Source organism: Nymphalis io, chromosome 5, assembly GCF_905147045.1.
Source record: "Nymphalis io chromosome 5, ilAglIoxx1.1, whole genome shotgun sequence".
In the NCBI taxonomy this organism is placed as follows: Eukaryota; Metazoa; Arthropoda; class Insecta; order Lepidoptera; family Nymphalidae; genus Nymphalis; species Nymphalis io.
In genome coordinates, this window is record NC_065892.1 from 6,499,625 (window position 1) to 6,521,640 (window position 22,016).

Below are 22,016 nucleotides of genomic sequence, written 5' to 3' on the forward strand. Positions count from 1 at the left end.
AAATATTTCCATTCTATTGTTGCTTTGCTATAGACTCTAAAGAAACAGTAATAAGTAATAAAGAACGGTCCAGTGTGATAGATGCAAATAGCTCAGAAGTAAAAGTTTTTTAATTTATTTATTTTCGCTTTTTGCTTCATTCTAGCGTCTTAACTTTCTGAGCAATATACATTTATTTTAGTAGCGTCTACCTTGACATCAGATTTACATAATTAATTAAAAGTTTTAAAATGAGTAAATTTTTTGAACCGAGAATAATTAAAATACAGGATTGCTAATATTTATACTAAAATATCTACATATGATATACATTTGTACAATTTACCACTTCTTGAGTATTTTTTATTTGTTATGAATATAGCGTAGAAGTATATTATATATTCAATAGTAATACACAATACACTTACACTTTTCTAGATGACATTTCTCGCTAAAATGCTATTTATTAAATGATATGTATCGGTTGTTTCTAAATTTCCTTTAGTATATAGTATATGTACATATACGAAAATATAAAGAATATTGTACAAATACTCATTGTCTCTCTCCCATTTTCCGATACGAATCTCGTATAAGAACGTTCGCCACGAAAGTATAATCTCCCTTTAAGTTTTCGCACGGCCGATATCGTTACTTCTTATACCCATTTCAGTGAATTTCAGTAATATTGTCGGAATAGCAGGCTTACAGCCATTCACGGTTTTTATGGTTAGATGAAACCAATATCGGAGATTGAGAATTTTATATGGAAATAACCTTATATATATATATATATATATATATATATATATATATAATAAAATTATATGGAAATGTAATATATTAATATATATATATTAACTTACTTATTATATATTATATTAATACTTATGATATTACGTTAATAAATATATTTCTTGTCTGTAAATGTCTCAATGTGTTAGGATCCATGGACGAACGGATTAGAGCTTATTGCACCACGTTTCTCCAATGCGTTTCGGTTGATAAACAAAAGGCCAAATATCATCTGACATATAATGTTCGATATGAATAGAAAATATAAGGATTGGCGTAAGTCTTTGTATTTAGTTTTCATTGAAACCTTGTTTCTCGGAAATTATTATCGATTTATCAATTATGTTAATACATAATTTAAAGCATTTCATCTATGCTTTAATTTAATTTATAAAAAAAAAAATAATTGGAAATAGTATATAAATAAGTAAAGTACATTCTATTTTTGTAATTGTTACCTTTTTGCTCCGAAACTTACTATCACAAGATTTTTTTTGACAGCAGTATATTGAATAAAATAACAACATCAAGGGAGCCTTCCCCACTTTTTTATATATTTTTAGATATTTATGATGATGATGAAGTGAAATATTACACTGTAGCAATAACTCAGTACAGGAACACAATTATTATTATTTATTACAGCATTAACGTTATTTTATTCATTTAAAATGCAAAATAAAACACCTTACACACTATAACATTTCTTTAAATATAATTTTACTTTAATTTTTCACTTGTATTATATAACTGACAAATGTTTACTACAATTCTAAATTAATAAAATAATATTGAAACCAGATGGTAGGTAGCTTTAAGCAGTTTTGAATCAGTTTGCGTTATTCCTAGTTAATTTGATTTATGAACAATATTTACATTTTGGTATAGTACATCTAAGGAATTTGGCGTGTGTTTTGATTTATGACATATAATAATAGTCAGGTTATGCATCATCCCGTCATCCGCGAGGAGAAGAACCACTCCATGTGTTTCCAGATTTAAACACAATTCATTATTATTTGCAAATGTATTACATACTACCGGGCTACTGTTCGTACTTTACAACTTAACAATTGATTTTAAACTCGTCTCTCGTGTCTTTTTTCTTATACTTTTGTTCAAATATCTTGCAATATGGATTTAAAATTGGACTCCCAAGTCCAATTTAAACTCATTAAAGCTATTTTTTACATTTAAAATGTTTAACATTTAATTTTTATTTATTTTAAAAATTATTAATAGAGTTTGTCAAATAAATTAAACTAAAATTATCGTTATTTTTAAAAAATAAAATTACAAAAGTAGTACTAATATGGGTATTGTGAGTTATATGTACATTTAACATAGATGTTGACACGGATAATAGACATTTTGGAGATATACATTATATAATACATATAAATCTTTTATATAACATTTTTAGTGTATCTGATGCTATTGCCGCAGCTTTCGCTTGGAAAGCATCCGGATCTACAATTTTCTCTTCGTCTACGTTAACATAAATGGTTTTTTCACGAATAATAAGCAACATATTATAAGCATACAAAATAATTTTTTTTTCCTTAAAATTATAAATGATACTTTTTTTTGGAAATTGAAAAAGTTTATCGGTATAACATTACGTTAATTATTATTGAACTTAATATTCACATATGTATGGAGCTGAATTTCAAAAAGTTTTAATTTATTTTAAGACAAAAATAAAGTTAAAATAAGTGAGTATTTCTTATATACATTATATATTATGTTCTTACTATTTATTTGTATACTTTGTTTATTAAATAGTAATTTTTATTTAAACCTGTGAAAAACATATTTAATTAAACTCCTTAATATAATGTTTTACGTTGAATTTAAAATTTAGTACCTTATTCCTATTCATTTGAAATAATTATATATATAGGCATTTTGGTACAATTTATCGGCTTCAAATAAAGATACACGTCGAACAAAGCCACACCTTCTACGAGGCCTACAGATATATTATGCGAGGATGACACTGAGAGTAAAAATAGCGCTGGATAATGTACGTAAATAACGCATTAATGAATTTTGCTGAACTCGAATGCAACAAAATTTCAACAACCAACAACTGCATTAAAATACGACAAATGCAATATTGCCTAATAGCTTTCCGTTACAGATTTTCGATTGATATAATTAATTTTCACGTTCAACATAGCAATAATAACATTTCCCGCGTTACAATAATGAATCAATTTCTAACATCCATCTTCATTTCATTTCCGTGGGGAATTTTGTTTAATTAAATCAATCCAACCACGCAGTATCTCTGCGACGACGAACTTACTATTATAAATTGCAATCTAATCTTGTAAGTGTAGTTATCTGATTAATTAAAATGTACGTTTCGATATGATCTACCTATCTATCTTATCAAATCAAATGTTGATGTATGTTTCGCGCAAAACTATGATTACAATATACTATTATATTACACAATGATATACTTTTATTAATTAAACGCAATTGTTCCAATATCTAAAATCAATCTTAATCAAAGATCACGGGTTAAAATCACAGAATTCCAATCACAGTTTTATAATTTAAATTTTTGTTTATATTTTGCTTCGTGCATAGTTGAAGAGAATTCACCTTGAGGGGTCCAGCAAGAGTGAAATGATAGTCTGCCATATGTATACACAAACAAGCACTAGAGTGTGCTCAGATCTCAAGTAGATAAGCTATTGCCCAGCTGCAGCTTATATATTTACAGGCTTTTACTTACTATTTACATTACATATATACATATATATATATATATATATATATATATATATATATATATATATATATATATAATATTATTTTATAAATATATGTATATATATATATATATAGTTTGCATTGAATATAAAATTAAAAAATACTCTTTATGGCTTAAGAAATTAAATCATTTAAAATATTAAAAATAAGCAATGTAATTCATAGTAACTATATTTGAAACAGTAGATGGCACGTACAATTATGACGTGAACTGTAATTGTAAGAACAATGCCAGGCGCGATTTAAATTTGAGTCGGAGATCATATACATTAACGACGCAATTGTATACATAATTATAAAATACAACATTCAACAGGTTAGTAATCATAATTACTGTCTACAGTTAGTTTTAAAATGATCTAGAGTACTTCTTATATAACAAAATAATATATATTATATATAACAAATAATAAGCTTTCCTTTTTGACTGTACATAACTCGTAAAAATGTATCATCTAGAATACGATAGAAATGCGGAAAATGTCAAATAGAATAGTAGGTATTATCCAGCATATACGTTTTTAATTAAATGCCTTTTCACTTCGGCGTCAATAATGAAAAGCTTTGACGGTAAATTCAATTTCTATCTACTTTATGTTTAAGCCTATTTTTATTACATTACTTTTATTTGAATAGTGAATTGTAATATTACGAAATTTGTTACGATTACAGTCGTCAGCCGGTTGTATGTGTGAATTCTATCAATGCTTATGAAGTCACTTTATTGTTTATTGTTATCGTTCAACTCATTAAAAATGCTGCCAGTGATTTCTTAATTTACTAATGGCATCCGGATTCATTTGAGTTGCGAAATACAAAATGCTGAATATGATTTCGTGCTAATGTACAATCATATAGCGCTGTGAATATTAAATAACATTGTCAATGTCTATTATTGTTGTCGTAAAATTCTGTGAAGGATTAATATATAATATTTAATTATATTTTAGGCTATAAGATATTACTTAAGTTTTAATTATAAATGCAGCTATTTTGAAACTTTACATGGATCAGTATAGTTTTTTTTACAGTTGTTTATATAATTTATAAATTAAAAAATGACTAGGTAATAGTCTTTTTTTCATTTATAAATAGAAAACGATAAATACTTATTCTCTTTTTAAAAAATTATCTTGTTCCTAGTAAAATATTTTAATTAATGGCTAATTAAATTAAGCTAATGTTTGAAAGCGTGTAAAGGAAGCGCCTGTCAACTTAAAATTGCATGCAGTAAGATGGTGCGTGCGCGAGTCCGTCAGGCGCTCACGCAAAGGTCGAGTTCCTGATATGCGATAATCGCACCCAACCTTATTGCCTCTCCATCTATGCCGAGCTTTGAGTGACAATGTTAAGGTCATCGTAAGACATTTACTAACGATTAAGGAAAGTATTTTCGTACGGTTGGCATTGAAACTCCAAGGTTTAATATATAAAACCAATAGCATTATGTTGTGATGTCAAAAGTATTGTAAAGTGAAGAATTATATACAATTCATTGGGTAATTCATTGACTGTGGTGTAATTTGTAGATATTATTTCTTAATCTATACATTAGCATAAACAGTGTTGTATTGCCAAATTGTAATATTTTAATGCATGAACAGGTTGATTTCCCTTACAATTGCATGTCTGGCATATTCTGGCCTCTAGTAACATCACAATATTTCCATTTTTATGAAACAAATAAATAGGCAGGTAGGTATTAACATTGCATGATAACCTTTTCGAAGGTTAAAATTTGAATACGTCTTATTGAATAGAAATTTCAACACGAAAGTTATATCGTAATAGCAATTTAGTAGTCTGAGAATTCAATATTCCTATGCGGTGTTACGACTTGTATTAGGTATATACGTTTTCTACACATAAATAAATTAAATCATAGATATCCATACGAATTTAACTAATGTTACCCACATTAGGTAGGGCCAGGTAGGCAATTTCTACTTTTATTCAAATTAATTTCACAATTATGATTAAAAAAAATTGTGTTCTTAATTAAGGGCAATAAAATTAAAAAGGCCTTACTGGCAAATTTTCGGGCACTGCGGCCAATCTCAAAGCGTTGCTATTTGCATTGAATATTTTGAATAAGAGTGAACCTGTTTGTCCACAAGTAATTGCACCAAAAAAAAAATGAACTTTTGATCTCGTAGTACGATGGGAGAGCTGTCCGATATAACTGGAGAGAGATCTCTCCATTCTCCCACGAGCATCGGCTTTATCTGCTGGCTTTCCAACGCACCAGAAAAACACTGTTAATTTCCTAACTTTTGTCTGACAATCAGAATTTATTGACAGTATAACGCAATAACCTTTATTGGCCTGACCATGGATTTAAACCTAGCACGTGCGGGTCTGAAGCCTTTTATCACTAAACGAATAAAGCAGTTAATATGCGCACAAATGTATAATATATGAACGATTTCATTACAATACAGCGTAATTATAATGTTTCCATAGTAACGTAATTAATCAGAATGCTATTTCTACAAAATAATAAAATAGGTATACCCTGTATGTAATAATGCCTATTCTACGAGTCGACATAAAATATGTCCAGCTCTGAAGGCAGCGTTGCTACGGATTAGGCATGTAGCCAACAGATGCCTCAATGTTCGCTCAAATATATCTAACCGAATATTTTTCCTTTCTTTTTGTTTTCTTGCTAATAATATGTATCACAAGTTTAATGTAACTTGTTGCTTATTATATTATTATTAGAATTATTGGAAGTCTCTCTAATTATACCATAGTATGAAAGGATAAATTTAAATATCTCATTATTTTCATAACATAGAAATAGAATACATAAAATTTTAAATCCAAATTTTGTAAAGCAATGATGGCTTCGTAGCATTGTAAGTCGGGCGGTATCGATTTAATATGGAAACTTAAATTTAGTATTACATTGCCTCGAACTTATTGTGGATACGATCACATAGTACAAAATTTAAATACAAAAAAATGACGAGATTTTGTCTCGACATTTTTTTGTATTGTAAGAGCGCCGCGACAATTTTCTCTTACTATAAATAATGATTAAACAATGTAACTATTTAATAAGAAAGAAAATATCGAAGATAACATTTTAAATTTTGCATTACCATCTAATCCATCACGGATTAAACTCGTGCTTACTATACATTCCATTTAGCAATCGTCAGTAGAGTACACTACGTGATATAACGAATATATTATATAATTTCGTAGGTTTGTGCTTTAAAATATTATAAATAAAGCGTTATTATAACAGTGTGCGTATGTGAAAATCAATTATATCCGTGTACCTCACGGTGAATAAAACATTAAATGAAGAAAGTAGTGATAATGATATAAGGAAACCTTGGGATGAGTGGTCGTCACCAGCTCCGCGTGCCTGAGGTGCGCGTGAGCGGGGCGCCTGCAGAGGACGAGCAGGACAATCCGCCCACAGCTCTGCCACCTTTCGCTCTCACCCTTGTTTCGATACCAAGACGTAGACATTCATGGATCTGCGGGTAAGTACTTTCTAATAATTAAAGTTGTCTAGGAAATATCTCAAGCTGTTCCGCGTTAAACGTTTCTGCTCCGACCCCTTGGGTCGTAGCATGATATAAAATAGCAAATAACCTTCCACGATGATTGGGCTAAAAAATGCAAAAAAAAAAATCTTCAAATCTGGTACTTCCAGAGGTAAGAGCGTTTCAAATAAAATAAAACAAACAACCTCTTTACCTATATTAGTATAGATGAACAACGTATCCAATTTATAGTATATCTCAATTTAATTTAAAAAACGTATGTTCGAGTTGATTTAGGAACATTAAAACATATTAAGTATATTTAAACGATCTTAATTTGAATTTGATGTAGAAAAATAAATGAAGTGTTTGTATTGGAATCAAAGCGGGCTGCGGTCACAACACTTCAAATACCCATAGATATTGTAATTAATTGTTTTAAGTATCATTATTTTAGTACTATATTCATGTTGGAAAAGATCGTTCTCCATATAAAATTCGTCGCGAAAGAAAATGTGTGAGACTCATTATCACTGTTTACGTCGTGAGCTCGTATATATAACACGAGACACAAAAATAATGCAAAAAATATAACCTAAATATCATAACGTAAGTGACCCATTAAACATAGTTCACTGATACACCCACTCATTAGATATTCTACCGCAAAACAGCATTACTTGGTAATGTTGTGTTCCGGTTTAAAGGGTGAGTAAGCCAGTGTAATTACAGGCACAGACATAACATCTTATCATTTTAAAACATAGTGTATCGAAATAATTTCTTGTATCTTTTATTTAAACCTATTTAAATTTTTCTTAGATCTGTCATTATAAACGTAGGCAGGTATTTGATTAATTTCCTTAAATTACTTTAATACTTGACATAAATAAAAAGACAAATAATTTATTTATTTACTATTACACTCCAAAAAATTAAATTAAAAGAAAATTTACAAAATTTGATGTGCAAGATGCGGTACCACAAAATTGTATTTAAATTATATTATGATTCATATTTAATACTCCGGTTTTATCTACAATAAATAATATTAAATAATACTATTTAAAAAGTATGAAATAGAAAATGACATTGACCATATGTTAATGGACTAGTGATGTATTTCTATTTAAGTTCTATTCAAAAATGACTCAAGCAGGTGTCGTGTCTATATTATACGGATATTTCCAGCGTCGACTAAACGTCTCTAAAACAATTAATATCAGTTAATATTCATGAGATGTTCTACACCAACACAGTATCTCGAACATTATCAAAACAAAGGACATGTAAGCGGCAACCTAACCTCGGCTATTGTCCTAAGAATTATGTATGTCTTCAACTGTTTTGCGATCTATTATCAAATTGATGCTGTTTCTGAATATTATTTCTATTTAATGTATACGTTGCTAATATAAGTATTAGTAAAATACTAGTTGTATTTAAATTATTTTATTGACATTAATTAAAATTGTTTTATGTACTCTAAACTTTATTTATTAGAACTAAATTATAAGCTAACAGGTTCTGAAAAAAACAAGGAAACTTGTAACAGCAGAGCGAAACGCTATATTAGTGCTTATGTCTATTTTAAAAAAGAGAGAAGTAAGTATTTTTGTTTTTATTATTGTTGTGTACTTACTTACTTTACTTTTTTTTTCTATTGTTTACAAACGACTACAAAATAACACTACAGTTGATGACAAATTAGCGGCTTGCCTTCCTTTGGCTAACACAGTTTATATATTTGCAAAAATAATTTAGCTATTTTATCTTCATTCACGTGTTGCGCTTAGTTTTGATATTAAGTATAATTTATACACTTCGGCCTTACTTATAAACTTTTTTAGTAGATTTTTACTCTCTTTCTGCTATCATTGATTTGTCATTCGAATGAACAACAACAACAGCTCCCTAAACAACAATTCTAGGTAAAGCCGCCCATGAATAGTTTCAAAGATTTTGTACTTTATTTTTGACAGTCCAGTTTTTTTTATGTAGGTCACTGAACATGTAATTTAGCTGATTATACAACGGGCTTGCCTTGCACGTTTCATTTATTTTGTCTTTTGCAGACCTACTGCCCGAGAATGCCCTTTTGTCAGCTTTGAGATAAATAATTAGGAAAATAATAATTTCGATTATAGAAAAAACACATTGATGAAATTGAAATTAACAAATCAATAATTATTATATTAGTAATAATAATATATAAATAATAAATTATGTTCCTTAAAACATTTTCCTAAGTCGAAGTTTACTGTATAAGTAAACTCAATACCGCATTTATTAAGCATACATATTTTTGAGCTTCATTGTAAACGAATATGTCTCTTCGAAACGTTCGTTATCTTTGGCTTTAAAACAAAGGGTGACATACCTTTTAGGGAAATAAGTGAACATCATGATCGTTGGGAAACGAGTCAATCTGTGAATAAGGAAATAACAGTTTAATTCCAATCACTGTTTTGATGTCCCATTGCGAGCCGAAATAACTGGTTATTAAAACCATTACTGCTATAACTTTGGTATAGTTCCAAGTTCCACTTTGACGTTTTCAGCTTAACACTGCCATTGACTCTTTGTCTCATTAATCTTATCAAGTTATGTCTTGAACAAAAACTTTTCTTGATAAAAGTTTCGAAGTAAAAGTTAAAGGAGAAATAGGTAAAAGTTTTTCAAGGGTTAGAATAAATGATAGAATTCTAAATAAATGTATCGACTAAAATATGGATGATCTCTTCAAAGTTCACTAAAGTTATTTAGTTATAAATTTAAAATGTTAAAATTATATCTAAAAGAGAATATATGGATTTTTTATTATTTTTTTATTGTATTTGATTGACGCTGTAATTAAAAGGACGAAAAATACCAACTACTGAAATTCTATTTGGTTCTTGTCGGTAGAATCTACGTTCCGAACTGGTGGTAGCTTTACATTTAATTCAATTGGTACTATAACATGACGATTCAAAAGTGCCCGTATATACCTACTTGAATAAAGAGTTTCAAATATTGTTTCAACCTTTAAATCATAACTCAATTAATGTTATAATTAATTATAAGTATTATAATATTTTAATTAATACCACTGACAGAATTACTAAAGAGGAATCATAAAATAAATAATTAGTAATTTACGTAAGGATTAAGATAATTGAAAAATAAATCTATTAACAGTTTGCTTTTAATAAATAAAATAAATTTAAATGCCTTTAGCAACAGATACGCTAAACGCATTTTATTTATTTTTTGTTATTTTGTTCATTGAAATACGAGCAGCCATCATCATTTTGATGAACACAAATATTTAAATAATTAGTTTTCTTTTCCTTTATATAAAAAGTAATATTTATTTTGTTTGTTTTCTATGCATATAAGTATTTTTCATAAGTTTATTAAGTTGAAATCAAAGTACAATAGATGGCGCGCGAGTCGTATCAAATACCCATTTATTTGTATTTGTAATTGTTTTATTTTTATACATATGTAACTATCTATATTGAAAGAACTAATTATACAATCGCCTTACTTAACCTAGTTTATATCAAGGTGCATGAATAGGGAAGTCATTGACCTTCTACATTCCATAATCGTCACGAGTATCATAAAAATGTAGCCTAGGTGATAGAAAAAGAAAATTTAATAAGTCGACATTAGCTGATTATGTCTGAACTCTGTATGTCTGACAAACAGCGTATGACTGATCATTTGAGGTCAAGTTCATCAGCTCACCTAGAGATGTAATTGTGACTTAACCAGCATCAGCATCATTAGTATTTTTACACCTTCTTCATCATCATCAATATAATTTCACATTACTAGATTATAAATATTAAATTGTTCTAGGCATGTTTTTGTTTTAAGAAACAGTTTAAGAATACATGTACCTACCTGTTGTTATTGGTACCATAATAAATCAATAAAGAATGTTAAGTTCTAGGTGAGTTGTATGTGTATATTGACTGACCAATAAAACTTGTTCACTAATATTAAAATGATTTTAATATGAATTTTTAATGTAGCAGTAATCTTTTGTTAAACTTACTACACATTTGTTGTTCGACTGTAGCAAATTTCATATAGAAAAAATCTTTATTGAATAGTCTATGAAACGATAGTGTACAAATTGATGTTTGTTTCGAAGTTTAATAATTGGATTTATGAGGCACCACCGAGTGCACGTATAAATTAATTCAATGCACATACAACTTTCATATGCGATAAACTCTGTTCTATAGGATAAAAGCACTACGATTTACTTAATAATTTTCAAGCATACGCTATATATACTCGCAATAATTTTGTAATACTTTACACCTAAATAATAAAAACTAACCTACCTAAAATATAAATAAAATTATACAAAACAGCGATTAATATTATACAACAGGGGTCTTAAATAACGGTTCAATGTAGGTATTTCAAATTACGACCTTAATTCTTATCTCTGGTGTTCAAAATTTTAGGTTAAATCCTACAACTAAATTTTAATTCCTAACTAAATGACAAACACACTCTTTTGATAACAATAAATAAATATTAATAACAATAATACAACTTGTATCGTAATTTGTTTGAAATAGCCGCAAATAAAAACAAAAACTTGAGTTGATTATTTTTTTATGGATATAACATTCTAATAATCATATTTTAATATTTTATAGCAATGAATGAAGAAATTTGATGAGGATAGTCACCATGTTTTATTTGTATTTCATATTTTTTAAATTGTGCTTATTTTAAAAATTTCCTCATGTATATTGCTAAGAACCTCATATACCCAGTTTGAGTGTAGGTACGTATATGTATTAACTATTCTAGTGCTTGACTGAATATCGCACGGTACAATGCTTTTCTCAATCACCATGTTCAAACATAGCTTTATTTTATGCAATATACAACGTTTAAATGTTATAATGCTTACTTATGTTTTGCCACTACAAGGTGCATATAAAAAAAAATTATAGTCATATTGTCGAATCGAAAGTAGTTTTTTTTTACGAATTACAAAGAAAAAAAAATCTAAAATAATAGATTTAACAAGATTATTAACTGATTCCAAACATACATAACATTTATTTGTATCCTTTTCCTGAACTACTTTCTCTATTCTATTTTTGAAATGGAAACGTTGCTTACTACAGAAAGAATTGTTTTCGGTTACATTTTGATGTAAACATTTCTTTTAAAGAAAAAACAATCTAAAACTCATTTGTCATGTTCTCGTCAGTGTTTGAGAACACAGATTCTTCATTATAACGTTTTAAAAAGTAAGAATTTTTGATAAATAATTCTTTGTGATATCGAACAAAGTATTAGATGAAAATATTTTAAACTCAACTATTAATGTGTAGTATATTAAACCTACAGAAATCATGATCATTACATAGGATTTGATTTAAATTTAGATTATTAATTTTTATTATTTTAGTCAAATTTTAAAATAGTCCCTCCCGATTCCCACCCGACGCAAAGCTGCCCATAATGCAGGCCGCAATATATGAAATAGATTTATATATTTAAATTTACATTACATTGTGTACGAACCTTGAAATGTCTTGAAAATGAGTAAGAAAAAATCAATAAATTAGTATTATTTCACATATTAAAATGTCGAAACACATCATTTTTTGTCCCACCTTATACGTGTTTATCACAAGTTATGCGGAGAACTTCTCCGACCTCCGATGATTTTTAATAAAAATTGGTATAGTTATAGCTTATAATTTATTTGATCCTGTCTCTTCTTACAATGTAAGTATCGCTACCAATTACTTGAATTTCGAAAATATTTTCGAAATTATCTCTTCAAAGCGCGCCTAAAGCCAACAAAATTTCAGATTTCACCCGCACGTTCCTTACATTCCCCTCTCGGTACTCATCGGCGATCTCATTCCTAAATCGGAAAAATGTAAAGATTAGACGACGTTTCGTGATTTTTTTGCGATCAAGCAAATTTATATTTATCATCATTCTTGAAAATATAATATAGTTCACATTCAATATTTTATTTTTAACTTTAATTTGGATTAACCCTTACCAAATTAAATAAAAGATTAGCAATATAGTGTTATACCACTCTTTTAATTATTATATATATTTGAATGAATTATAATCTGATATTAAATGGAAAATTCTTGTAAGCAATATATATATTGTATATCTCAGAAATGTCTCTAACAACATTGTTTTAACTTTGTATTTAGATAGGTAATAAGTAGGTAATTAATAGTATTTAAATATTAGTAAACTTTTATTTTATTATAGTCTTAGTAACTTTAATTTATAAAACTGCAAGTTTCTATTTAATTTCTTTATGCATGTGTCAAATTATGGTGAAATTTAAAGTGAAAACGCACTTAAGCGTTTGACATATCATATTGTGGTGACGTGTTAATGACAATATTAATTCAATAAGAATTTAAAAAATTAAATATTGTTACTTCTGTGAATTCAAAGAATTGTATCCCAAAAAATCACGAATTTGTACTTGGAAGAACAACTACACTTTGCATATTACGTATAATTGATTCTGCTATTGCATAAGATAATAGAATAAATAATAGCAGAAGCAATTGAAGGCCAAGAATGTGGAGTCAAAATAAATGGCCGGTATATTAACAACATCAGATACGCTGACGATACAGTCCTAATAGCATCATCTCCTGAAGAGCTGAAAAAAGTACTCTGCAATCGCAGACTTAAGATCCCTGTGCGCATACGACTCCTACATTGTTACATCTGGCCTATACTTCTTTACGGATGCGAGGCGTGGACAATTAAAGAAGACCTCAAAAAACGTATAGAAGCTTTCGAGATGTGGGCTTATAGACGTATGTTGGCCATTAGTTGGACTCAAAAGGTCTCGAACGTGGAAGTTCTGCGACACGTCAACCAAAAACGGCAACTTTTGGAGACTGTCAAGAAGAAAAAAGTTACATATCTCGAACACGTGCTTAGGCATGAAAGATATGAACTTTTGCAACTGATTATGATGGGAAAAGTTGCCGGAAGGAGAGCTGTTGGGCGCAGAAAAAAGTCTTGGCTGTGCAACATCCGTGAATGGACGGGAATCGCGAGTGCTGCCGAACTCTTTCGCCTCGCGAAGAACAAGAAGGAGTATTTAAAGCTGACTGCCAACCTTCGCTAGTCGGAGTGGCACTCGAAGAAGAAGAAGAAGTGTATAAGATCTCATAAGAAAAGTAAGTTCTAATTTGAAACTGGATAGCACAGCTTTGCTGTTATCTCTTGATCTTAATTTTCTTATAAAACTATATTATACATAAGTTTAAATAGAAACATTACTTTAATATGTTTTAATGTGAGTGTTTTAAAAATAAAACTTAAGAAAAGAATTAGTCTTTACACTCTTTGATATAATACATTAATTACATGAGACCTTTTTCACTAACAGGTGCGATTCTGGTATGATATTATGAGAAATTAATGAGATAAAGTTTAGGACAGTGCGACATATTTGAAACTCTGCCACAGGTTATTCTTATCCTCGGTCGCACGTAAATACGTCGCACGAAGACGATATTCAACTTCAATATTCATAAAACTACGCTATAGATAATAACAAAATACTTTATATTTCAATATAGAATAGCATTGAAACTTTTGCACCAGATATTTTTATTTAGAACAACTGCTACATACATTCGTTGTATTTCTAGCAAAGACTGTCTTAAATAGGTTACAAATACAATAAATCATTATATACGGATACGTTATATACATTACTTGATGTTTAATAAAAGGACAAATCGTCCTGTAATCCCTAGCCTGTAGGTAGGATTTACTATAGTAGATGGGCAAGATTTTATCTTAGGTTTTCTAAACTCATTTTCTTTTAGATCTTGAATGGGAGACTGCTTGGAAGTAAACGCGAACGAATGTTCCTAAATCCAATAAAAAAAATTGGATTGGAGAATAAGGACATTGTTTTCTTAAGCAATAACAATTAAAAAAAAAAACTTATTATAAATATCTAATGTAATACTGTATGTGCGCATTACATGAAAATAAACATGAAATATATTTATTATACTCATTATAAATATATTTATTACGTACACCATTGTTTTAAGAACATTTCGTAGAGGCTTTGTACGATTCGTAAATTTTTTCGTATCTGAGTCAGACAAGTAATGAAAGACAGAGAGTTATCACCGTTAATATTTTTTAATTTTTCACGGGAATATCTGCGTGTATGTGTCAACAGCTTTGCTGGCCGGCGCTAGTTTGCAGTTTACGCGCCAAGCCGCACGCGCAGTGCGCACCACGCTCTGGCTAATATAACTTCTATCGAAACTAAAATATATCGAGAAAGTATGCTCATTTCTTTTCACCACATGTGGGGTTAAGAGAAAGTGCTAAGTGCATGATACTTGTATCAGGTTTAAGTGCATCAGTATTGACAAATAAACCGTGTTTTTGTGTCAGTGAACTAATTACAAAAATGTGATGTTATTATTTATAATCTTCGAAGTATACAAGCAATCATAACTTTTACGTGAGTCTTGATTATACAAACAATTTAAAATGTCGTATTAATAAGGATGAAGCATTACAATTAAATATATGAAAAAAGAAAACTATAATGCCCCATTCTAAAAGCTTTAATGTAAATAAAATGATAAATTATAAATAATAATTCCATTTTTAAATACATACTACTACATAGATTTGATATTATCGTTAAAAACCTCTTCTAGAATTTCAATAAATAAAAAATAATAATAATGAGAATAAAATAATTTATTAATAATATAGAATATATATAATTGGAATAAATCTTTGCTTATACTTTCAAAGTCGTAATTATAAAAAAACATGTAAATAAAATACAAAAATAAATGAATGTAATGTAATATCATATTTAATATAAAAAGGAACAATAAATCGTTAATTCGATAAATAAACGTCAGACGTCGCGAAATCTAAAAAACCTCCAAAAGACACCATGATATGATTTGGGAATATACCGCCCTCGGGTTATCGCGGACTCTTCTTGAATAAAGAAATCACTGTGTCCGCTATCTTTTACATGAAGTCTGCATGTTCTGAATATTAAAGATTCTGAAGGCGAGCGTTATTAAAAGATCTCAAATTGATATTTTTTGTATTTGTATAATATTCAAAGATTATTAAAATTTTAACCTTACTTTTTATTCCTTTATATTAAAATAAGTCAATATGGCCCAGTGATTAGAAAACGTGAATCGTAATGGAATATTGTTGTATCAAACCCGGGCAAGAACCACCAAATTTTCATGTGGTTTATTTGTTTTTATAATTCATCTCGTGATCCGAGTTGATACAAAACATATGATAAAGCTTGTAGGATAAAATCTGTCACATGTGTATACATCAATCCGAATTGGAGAAACGTAGTAGAATAAGCTCTTAACCGTCCTTAATATGAGAGGAGTCCTTAGCCCAGCAGTGGTACATTTAACTTCTATACTAAATTTATATAAAATATTGCTCAACGTCATCTTTCATTGGAATTGTATTGATAACATTACAAAAAATACTTAAAAGCAACTCAGATCGTGGAATGTGTTAGAAGAAAATTATACAAATTATTTTTAGTACAAACTACAAACTTCCTGTTGCTTCCGACTAGTCATAAAACGAACAATCGTTTCGCCAAAAAATCATCTTCCGATTTCGAGATTAATAATATAGTAAGTTTACCAAAATATACCGGAAACAAAATTGATGCGTCATAGCCAGTCTATACATTTTATTGTATAATAAAATGATAAATGTCTGTCTGTTTGTTTGTTACCTCATCACGCATATGCCACTGAATTGGTTGTAAAGAAATTCAAGGTAGTTTGGGACCTGGATAATTGAAATACAGAACTGGTTTTACGTCGGCTTGAAGTCGCTTTGTTTACAATTAGTACGGCTGGTGGATTCATCTGCAAGATTGCTCATGACACAATTCTGACAAATATGTAAAATTAAACCTCGTATTATGATCAGATGTACAAATAATTAAAAAACAATATAATAACATCTTGCCTAAATATTTATTTAAGTAATTATCTAGTAAAACAAATTACGTATTTTATATACCTATCCTAAAATTTATGCTCCGTGAGTTCTCAAACTTAAAATATGCCACTTACTTTCTTTTTGTATATCGAGAGTTCAATTAAAAACTTCATAATGTTATTCTTACATAAATAAAACTATTAAGTAGGTTATAAGAAATTTTTAAAATAAATTATCCTGAATATCGTCTGGAATAGCCTATTGTAAAGTGTTTTATTCGTCAGGGAGCAAAAAAATAAAAACTTTTTTAAAAACAGTCTTGAGTGATTGATTTATTGCTTGTCGTGGCAAAGTCTAATAATATTGAAAAGCTATTTCAGAATATTTTCAAGATCAAAGTTAATTTGTGGTTATTATAGACTTTTGAGACTAAAATATAACAAATGAATGGGAACTATAAGTAAACAAACTATTAAAAACTAACTGCTTCACCTTTCAATGTTGCTTAGGAAAGTTGTATCTTCTTCTGTGAAAATCTGGCGAATGTGAAATCAATTATGATAGAAAGAGAAAAATCAAGTTTTTACTAAACATAGCACAACATATATAATCAAGGTCGCTAATAATAATTAATACTAATTTCAATTGTATGCCTTGTCTTTACGAATTTCTAGCAACAACAACAACAAACAAAAATTTTATTTGAGAAAAATTGTCATTGACATTGTGTTTTTTGTGTTACTCCTCCTAAAAGTAAAATAATAATAACTAAGACATAATAACTTGTAATGTTATTTCTAGAAACTTAAATTAAACGTAAATAATAGTACCATGATTGCTTTTATACTTTGATTAAAAAACTTTTCTTTTAATACAAACATTATTTAGATTCGTTACAATTTTTATTTGAAGAAAATGTGACAAATATACTTGTGAACAGTGGCGACATCTAAATAATTCACGACACATTCGTTTAAACTTTGACTCGAACCCTTGGAATAATGTTACCAATCGCTGAATTGGAAGAGGGCGCCACTGCGCTACTTGCGGCCAATGCAAACCGACATCGAAGAACCCGTGACCGCGTGGTTACGGCTGAAATCCGCGCGATACGCCGTAGGCGGGGCTGGACTGTAGTTGGGTCTGAAACTAGGTAAGTCTCGACGTCGCTAATAGATGCCGCTAATATTGCAATGGCGAATGGTGTTTTTTATATTTTTTATAAATTGTATCGGTGTTAATACAATAAATCTTACAAATTAAGTATCTGATTTAATTATTTTATCTTATGCCGTTTGTAAAGCTTAATTTAATATGTATACAATTAATTCTTTAGTAATTACATTTTGAAATACATATTTTTGTTACGTTAACTTTATTGTTCTTTAAAATTAGAACTTAAAAATTAGAACCTCTCTTACGTGTAACACCTTATAATTAAGGGAAGTTCCAATTTCATTTAAAAAAAAAAGCCGTAAATAAGTCGTTAATTTGTCACTTATTTTGTTTTATATCTTCACCGAATATGAACTGATTTGAACTGTTTTTTTTTTTTAATAATAATGTTTATTTTTTTGGCTATCTACAAATCTTACTTACAAAATTTTATTGCACCTTTTGGAGTTTGGAAAGTGCCCGGACCGGCATTGGCGCGGATAAAATGCTATTACTCAAAAAATATCGACCTACAACTATAATCTATCACAATGTGAAAGTACGAATTAAGCGTATCGATAGTTTTTCCGTGAATCCAGAAAGCACAAACAAACAAACTTCCTACTACATTAATATGATATCGTAGGCGATTTTAGCAAATTAATATTTCTCAAAAGTGTATTTTCTTAGAGCCGAGATGGCCTAGTGGTTAGAACGCGTGAATCTTAACTGACGATCGTGGTTTCAAACCCGGGCAAGCACCACTGAATGTTCTTGTGCTTAATTTGTGTTTATAATTCATCTCATGCTTGACGGTGAAGGAAAACATCGTGAGGCAACCTGCATGTGTCTCATTTCATTGAAATTCTGCTGCATGTGTATTCAACCAACCCGCATTGGAGCAGCGTGGTGGAATAAGCTCCAAACCTTCTCCTCAAAAGGGGGAGGAGGCCTTAGCCCAGCAATGGGACATTAACAGGCTGTTACTGCACTTTCTTAAAATATTTTATGTTAAGATTCCATTAAATTGCATTTCTGAACATTTTTGGTTTTATTATATAATATGATTAACATATTATTCTTGTTAAAATAAGTAGGTCAGTCAGATAAAGCACGTCTTGTTATTTATTAAATTCAGAATTTAAGATCGGTATTTGACATAGTTTTGTGACAATTACAGATTATCATGTTTAACAAATTAATCCTTTAATAATGTTATTGTCAAATTGAGTATAAATAATTTGTTTATATATTTTTAATTATAATATAATACAATTTGGTATGCTTTTTTTGTTTAATACCTTCATAGATTACACAAAAGCCTATTTCTCAAAAGGTTATTTAATTTGATAATATATATTTTTTAAAAAACTGTTTGAGAAATCTCAAATAAAACTAATTTAATGCCTTGACACGTATTACATGTTCACATCCCGTTGTTATTGATTTTTGCATTAAAACTTACATACAGATATTATACATATGTGCTTACATACAAAGCTTCATATATCTATCTACATAGGTAGAAGTACATAAAATATTCGCAACTTGAAGCTCAAACTAACTATGAACTACGACATATAAACTAATTGGCATGCAGTTGGAGGCAAAATTGTTAAGCAACATATCTTGTAATATAATATTATAGTAGGTAATCCTCTTTTATTAACTTTAATATGAAATATATGAAATTATATTATTAGTCCTTTCATATTGTAAATCAATACGTGTTTTAAAACAGTCTCCCCGCTGTATGAAGGTAAAAATCTTAAAAAACTACGATTTTAGGTAGCAGCGACGGATGTATAGTTTTATAATCATTGAGGTATACATTTGAAACATGTTTCTCGATATATATGTTTCATATGTATACCTTACATGTATTGACTGCCTCGTTGGTCTAGTGGCTTGAAGTATGGCACAGACCCGGAGGTCCTGGGTTCAATTCCCAGGTCGGGCCAATAAAAAGTTATTGGGTTTTCTGTCAGAAAATTCTCAGTAGCAGCCCGGAGTCTGGAAGTTGGAAGTATGTACACTTCCGTGCCTCGGAAAGTACGTAAAGCCGTTGGTCCTGCGCCTAAACTCTTTCCGGTCGTGTCAGATTGCCGTCCCATCGGATTATAAGGGAAAAGAGAAAGTACCTGTGTTTGCGCACACACTTGTGCACTATTATATCTCCCGCGTAGTTGGCTAATCTCTCTTGAGATTGGCCACCGTGGCCGAAATCGGTCTGGAGGTCATTATTATTAATATTTCGATATAAAAGTTTTATGTAGACCCTTATTCTAACCGTGCGAAGCCGGGACCGGTAGCTCGTGTTATATATAATATATAGCATTATTACATACAGCATTTATTTCAAACAAATTGAGGAATGTTTTATTTGGAATTTCATTACTAATCTTTGTAATTGCGAGTCCGGTGATATTCGTTGTAAGCAGAACCGTAAAAGCTCCTATTGCTTCAGGCTAAACATTTTCCTGTCTTACGTTTAATTAATTTTATATAATATTACTATCTGTATTCCAATGAGTTCCAAAACTTGAAGCAAACATCAACCTTGGAAAGATAAAATTTAACGATTGAGTCGATCTTTTACCAAAAACGTATGAGACTTCATTTGTCATGGTATGGCTAACAAATACTTTTAACGGGTTGATTGGGTGAAGTTGAATAAAGCAATTGTTACGCAATCTTAAAATGAAACAAAATATAAAAATATTTTTAGAGCATAATACAGATTATGAAACGATAGCCACCTCTAACTTTGAAGTCTCAATGTCTTAAGGCTTAGGATTTGATAAAGCAATAAAAACATTGGTTTTAACTCTACGACTTATTTATTTTATTTTTCTAGCTGGATTATATTGCGTAAAATATATTGTGTTCGTTATACATTAATTTGATTATTTTATTAATGTTTATTAAAATAATATATAATTATTTCCTCCTTTCATCTTACAAAATTTAATATTTAAATAAATTTTAAGTAAAAAATATATATTTGCCAGTAATATTTTTATCTATAAATTAAATGGTGAACTATATTTATCACACAAATCAATACATGAATTAATGTAGTCGTTGTTAATAACCGAAAAAATAAAAATATTTTCTTTACCCTCAAGTCCTTGAATTTATATCAAAAATCTCTGAATTCATTACAAAGCTCTACTCGTCGTTTCGGCACAATTTATTTAGCGAGGAATTTGAGAAAAATGGAATTGAATATACAGAAAAAACAATTTAGAAATAATATGAGTATAAATTGTAACATATGTGTATAAAAATAGCGTAATTATACATTTCTCATATAAATAGCTATATTCTCTCATAGCTTCACCGCATTTAGGGGGGTGAGCAGGTACTAGGTATAAAAAATGTTTATGTCCAGGTAGGACACCTGCGTATGTCCTTTCTTCAGGTTCAAGCAATAATACCAAATTTCATTACATTCGGTTCTGTGGTTTAGCTGTGAAAGCGTAACAGACAAACAGAGTAACTTTCGCATTTATAATATTAACGATAGATTTATACAGACAAATATTATAAAAACTCTCACGGTTGCCTGGATTTTATCCCACCATGTGTGGTGGAAGATTCACTAATAGAGACTTTCGTGTATTATTTTTTTATACTCCTTTTAAATTTATAGTATATACAATACTTATGTTTTTTCTCTCTCTATTTTCCATTTTACCCAGAAAGTTGAAATAACGGCACACAGAATCTCGCAGATTATCTTAAAATACAACCCCGTGACTTTCTATTCATACTATTAGA

The 22,016-nt window shown here is 29.3% G+C and overlaps 1 protein-coding gene across 3 annotated transcripts in view; it reads left to right on the plus strand.

The window, feature by feature from the left end:
• The window catches only part of LOC126768474 (cAMP-specific 3',5'-cyclic phosphodiesterase), a 341,168-nt gene that overhangs the window by 165,465 nt on the left and 153,687 nt on the right, over positions 1 to 22,016 (plus strand). The window contains exon 2 of one of the 3 annotated variants that reach the window (XM_050486611.1): positions 6,775 to 7,061. The exons of 1 other annotated variant lie outside the window; for it this stretch is intronic. In XM_050486611.1, the coding sequence (XP_050342568.1) occupies positions 6,913 to 7,061 (149 nt within the window). In that variant the 5' untranslated portion in view covers positions 6,775 to 6,912. Of the gene's footprint in view, positions 1 to 6,774; positions 7,062 to 17,968; positions 18,232 to 22,016 lie in introns of those variants that run through there. One more of the 3 variants, XM_050486605.1, reaches the window with a different exon arrangement.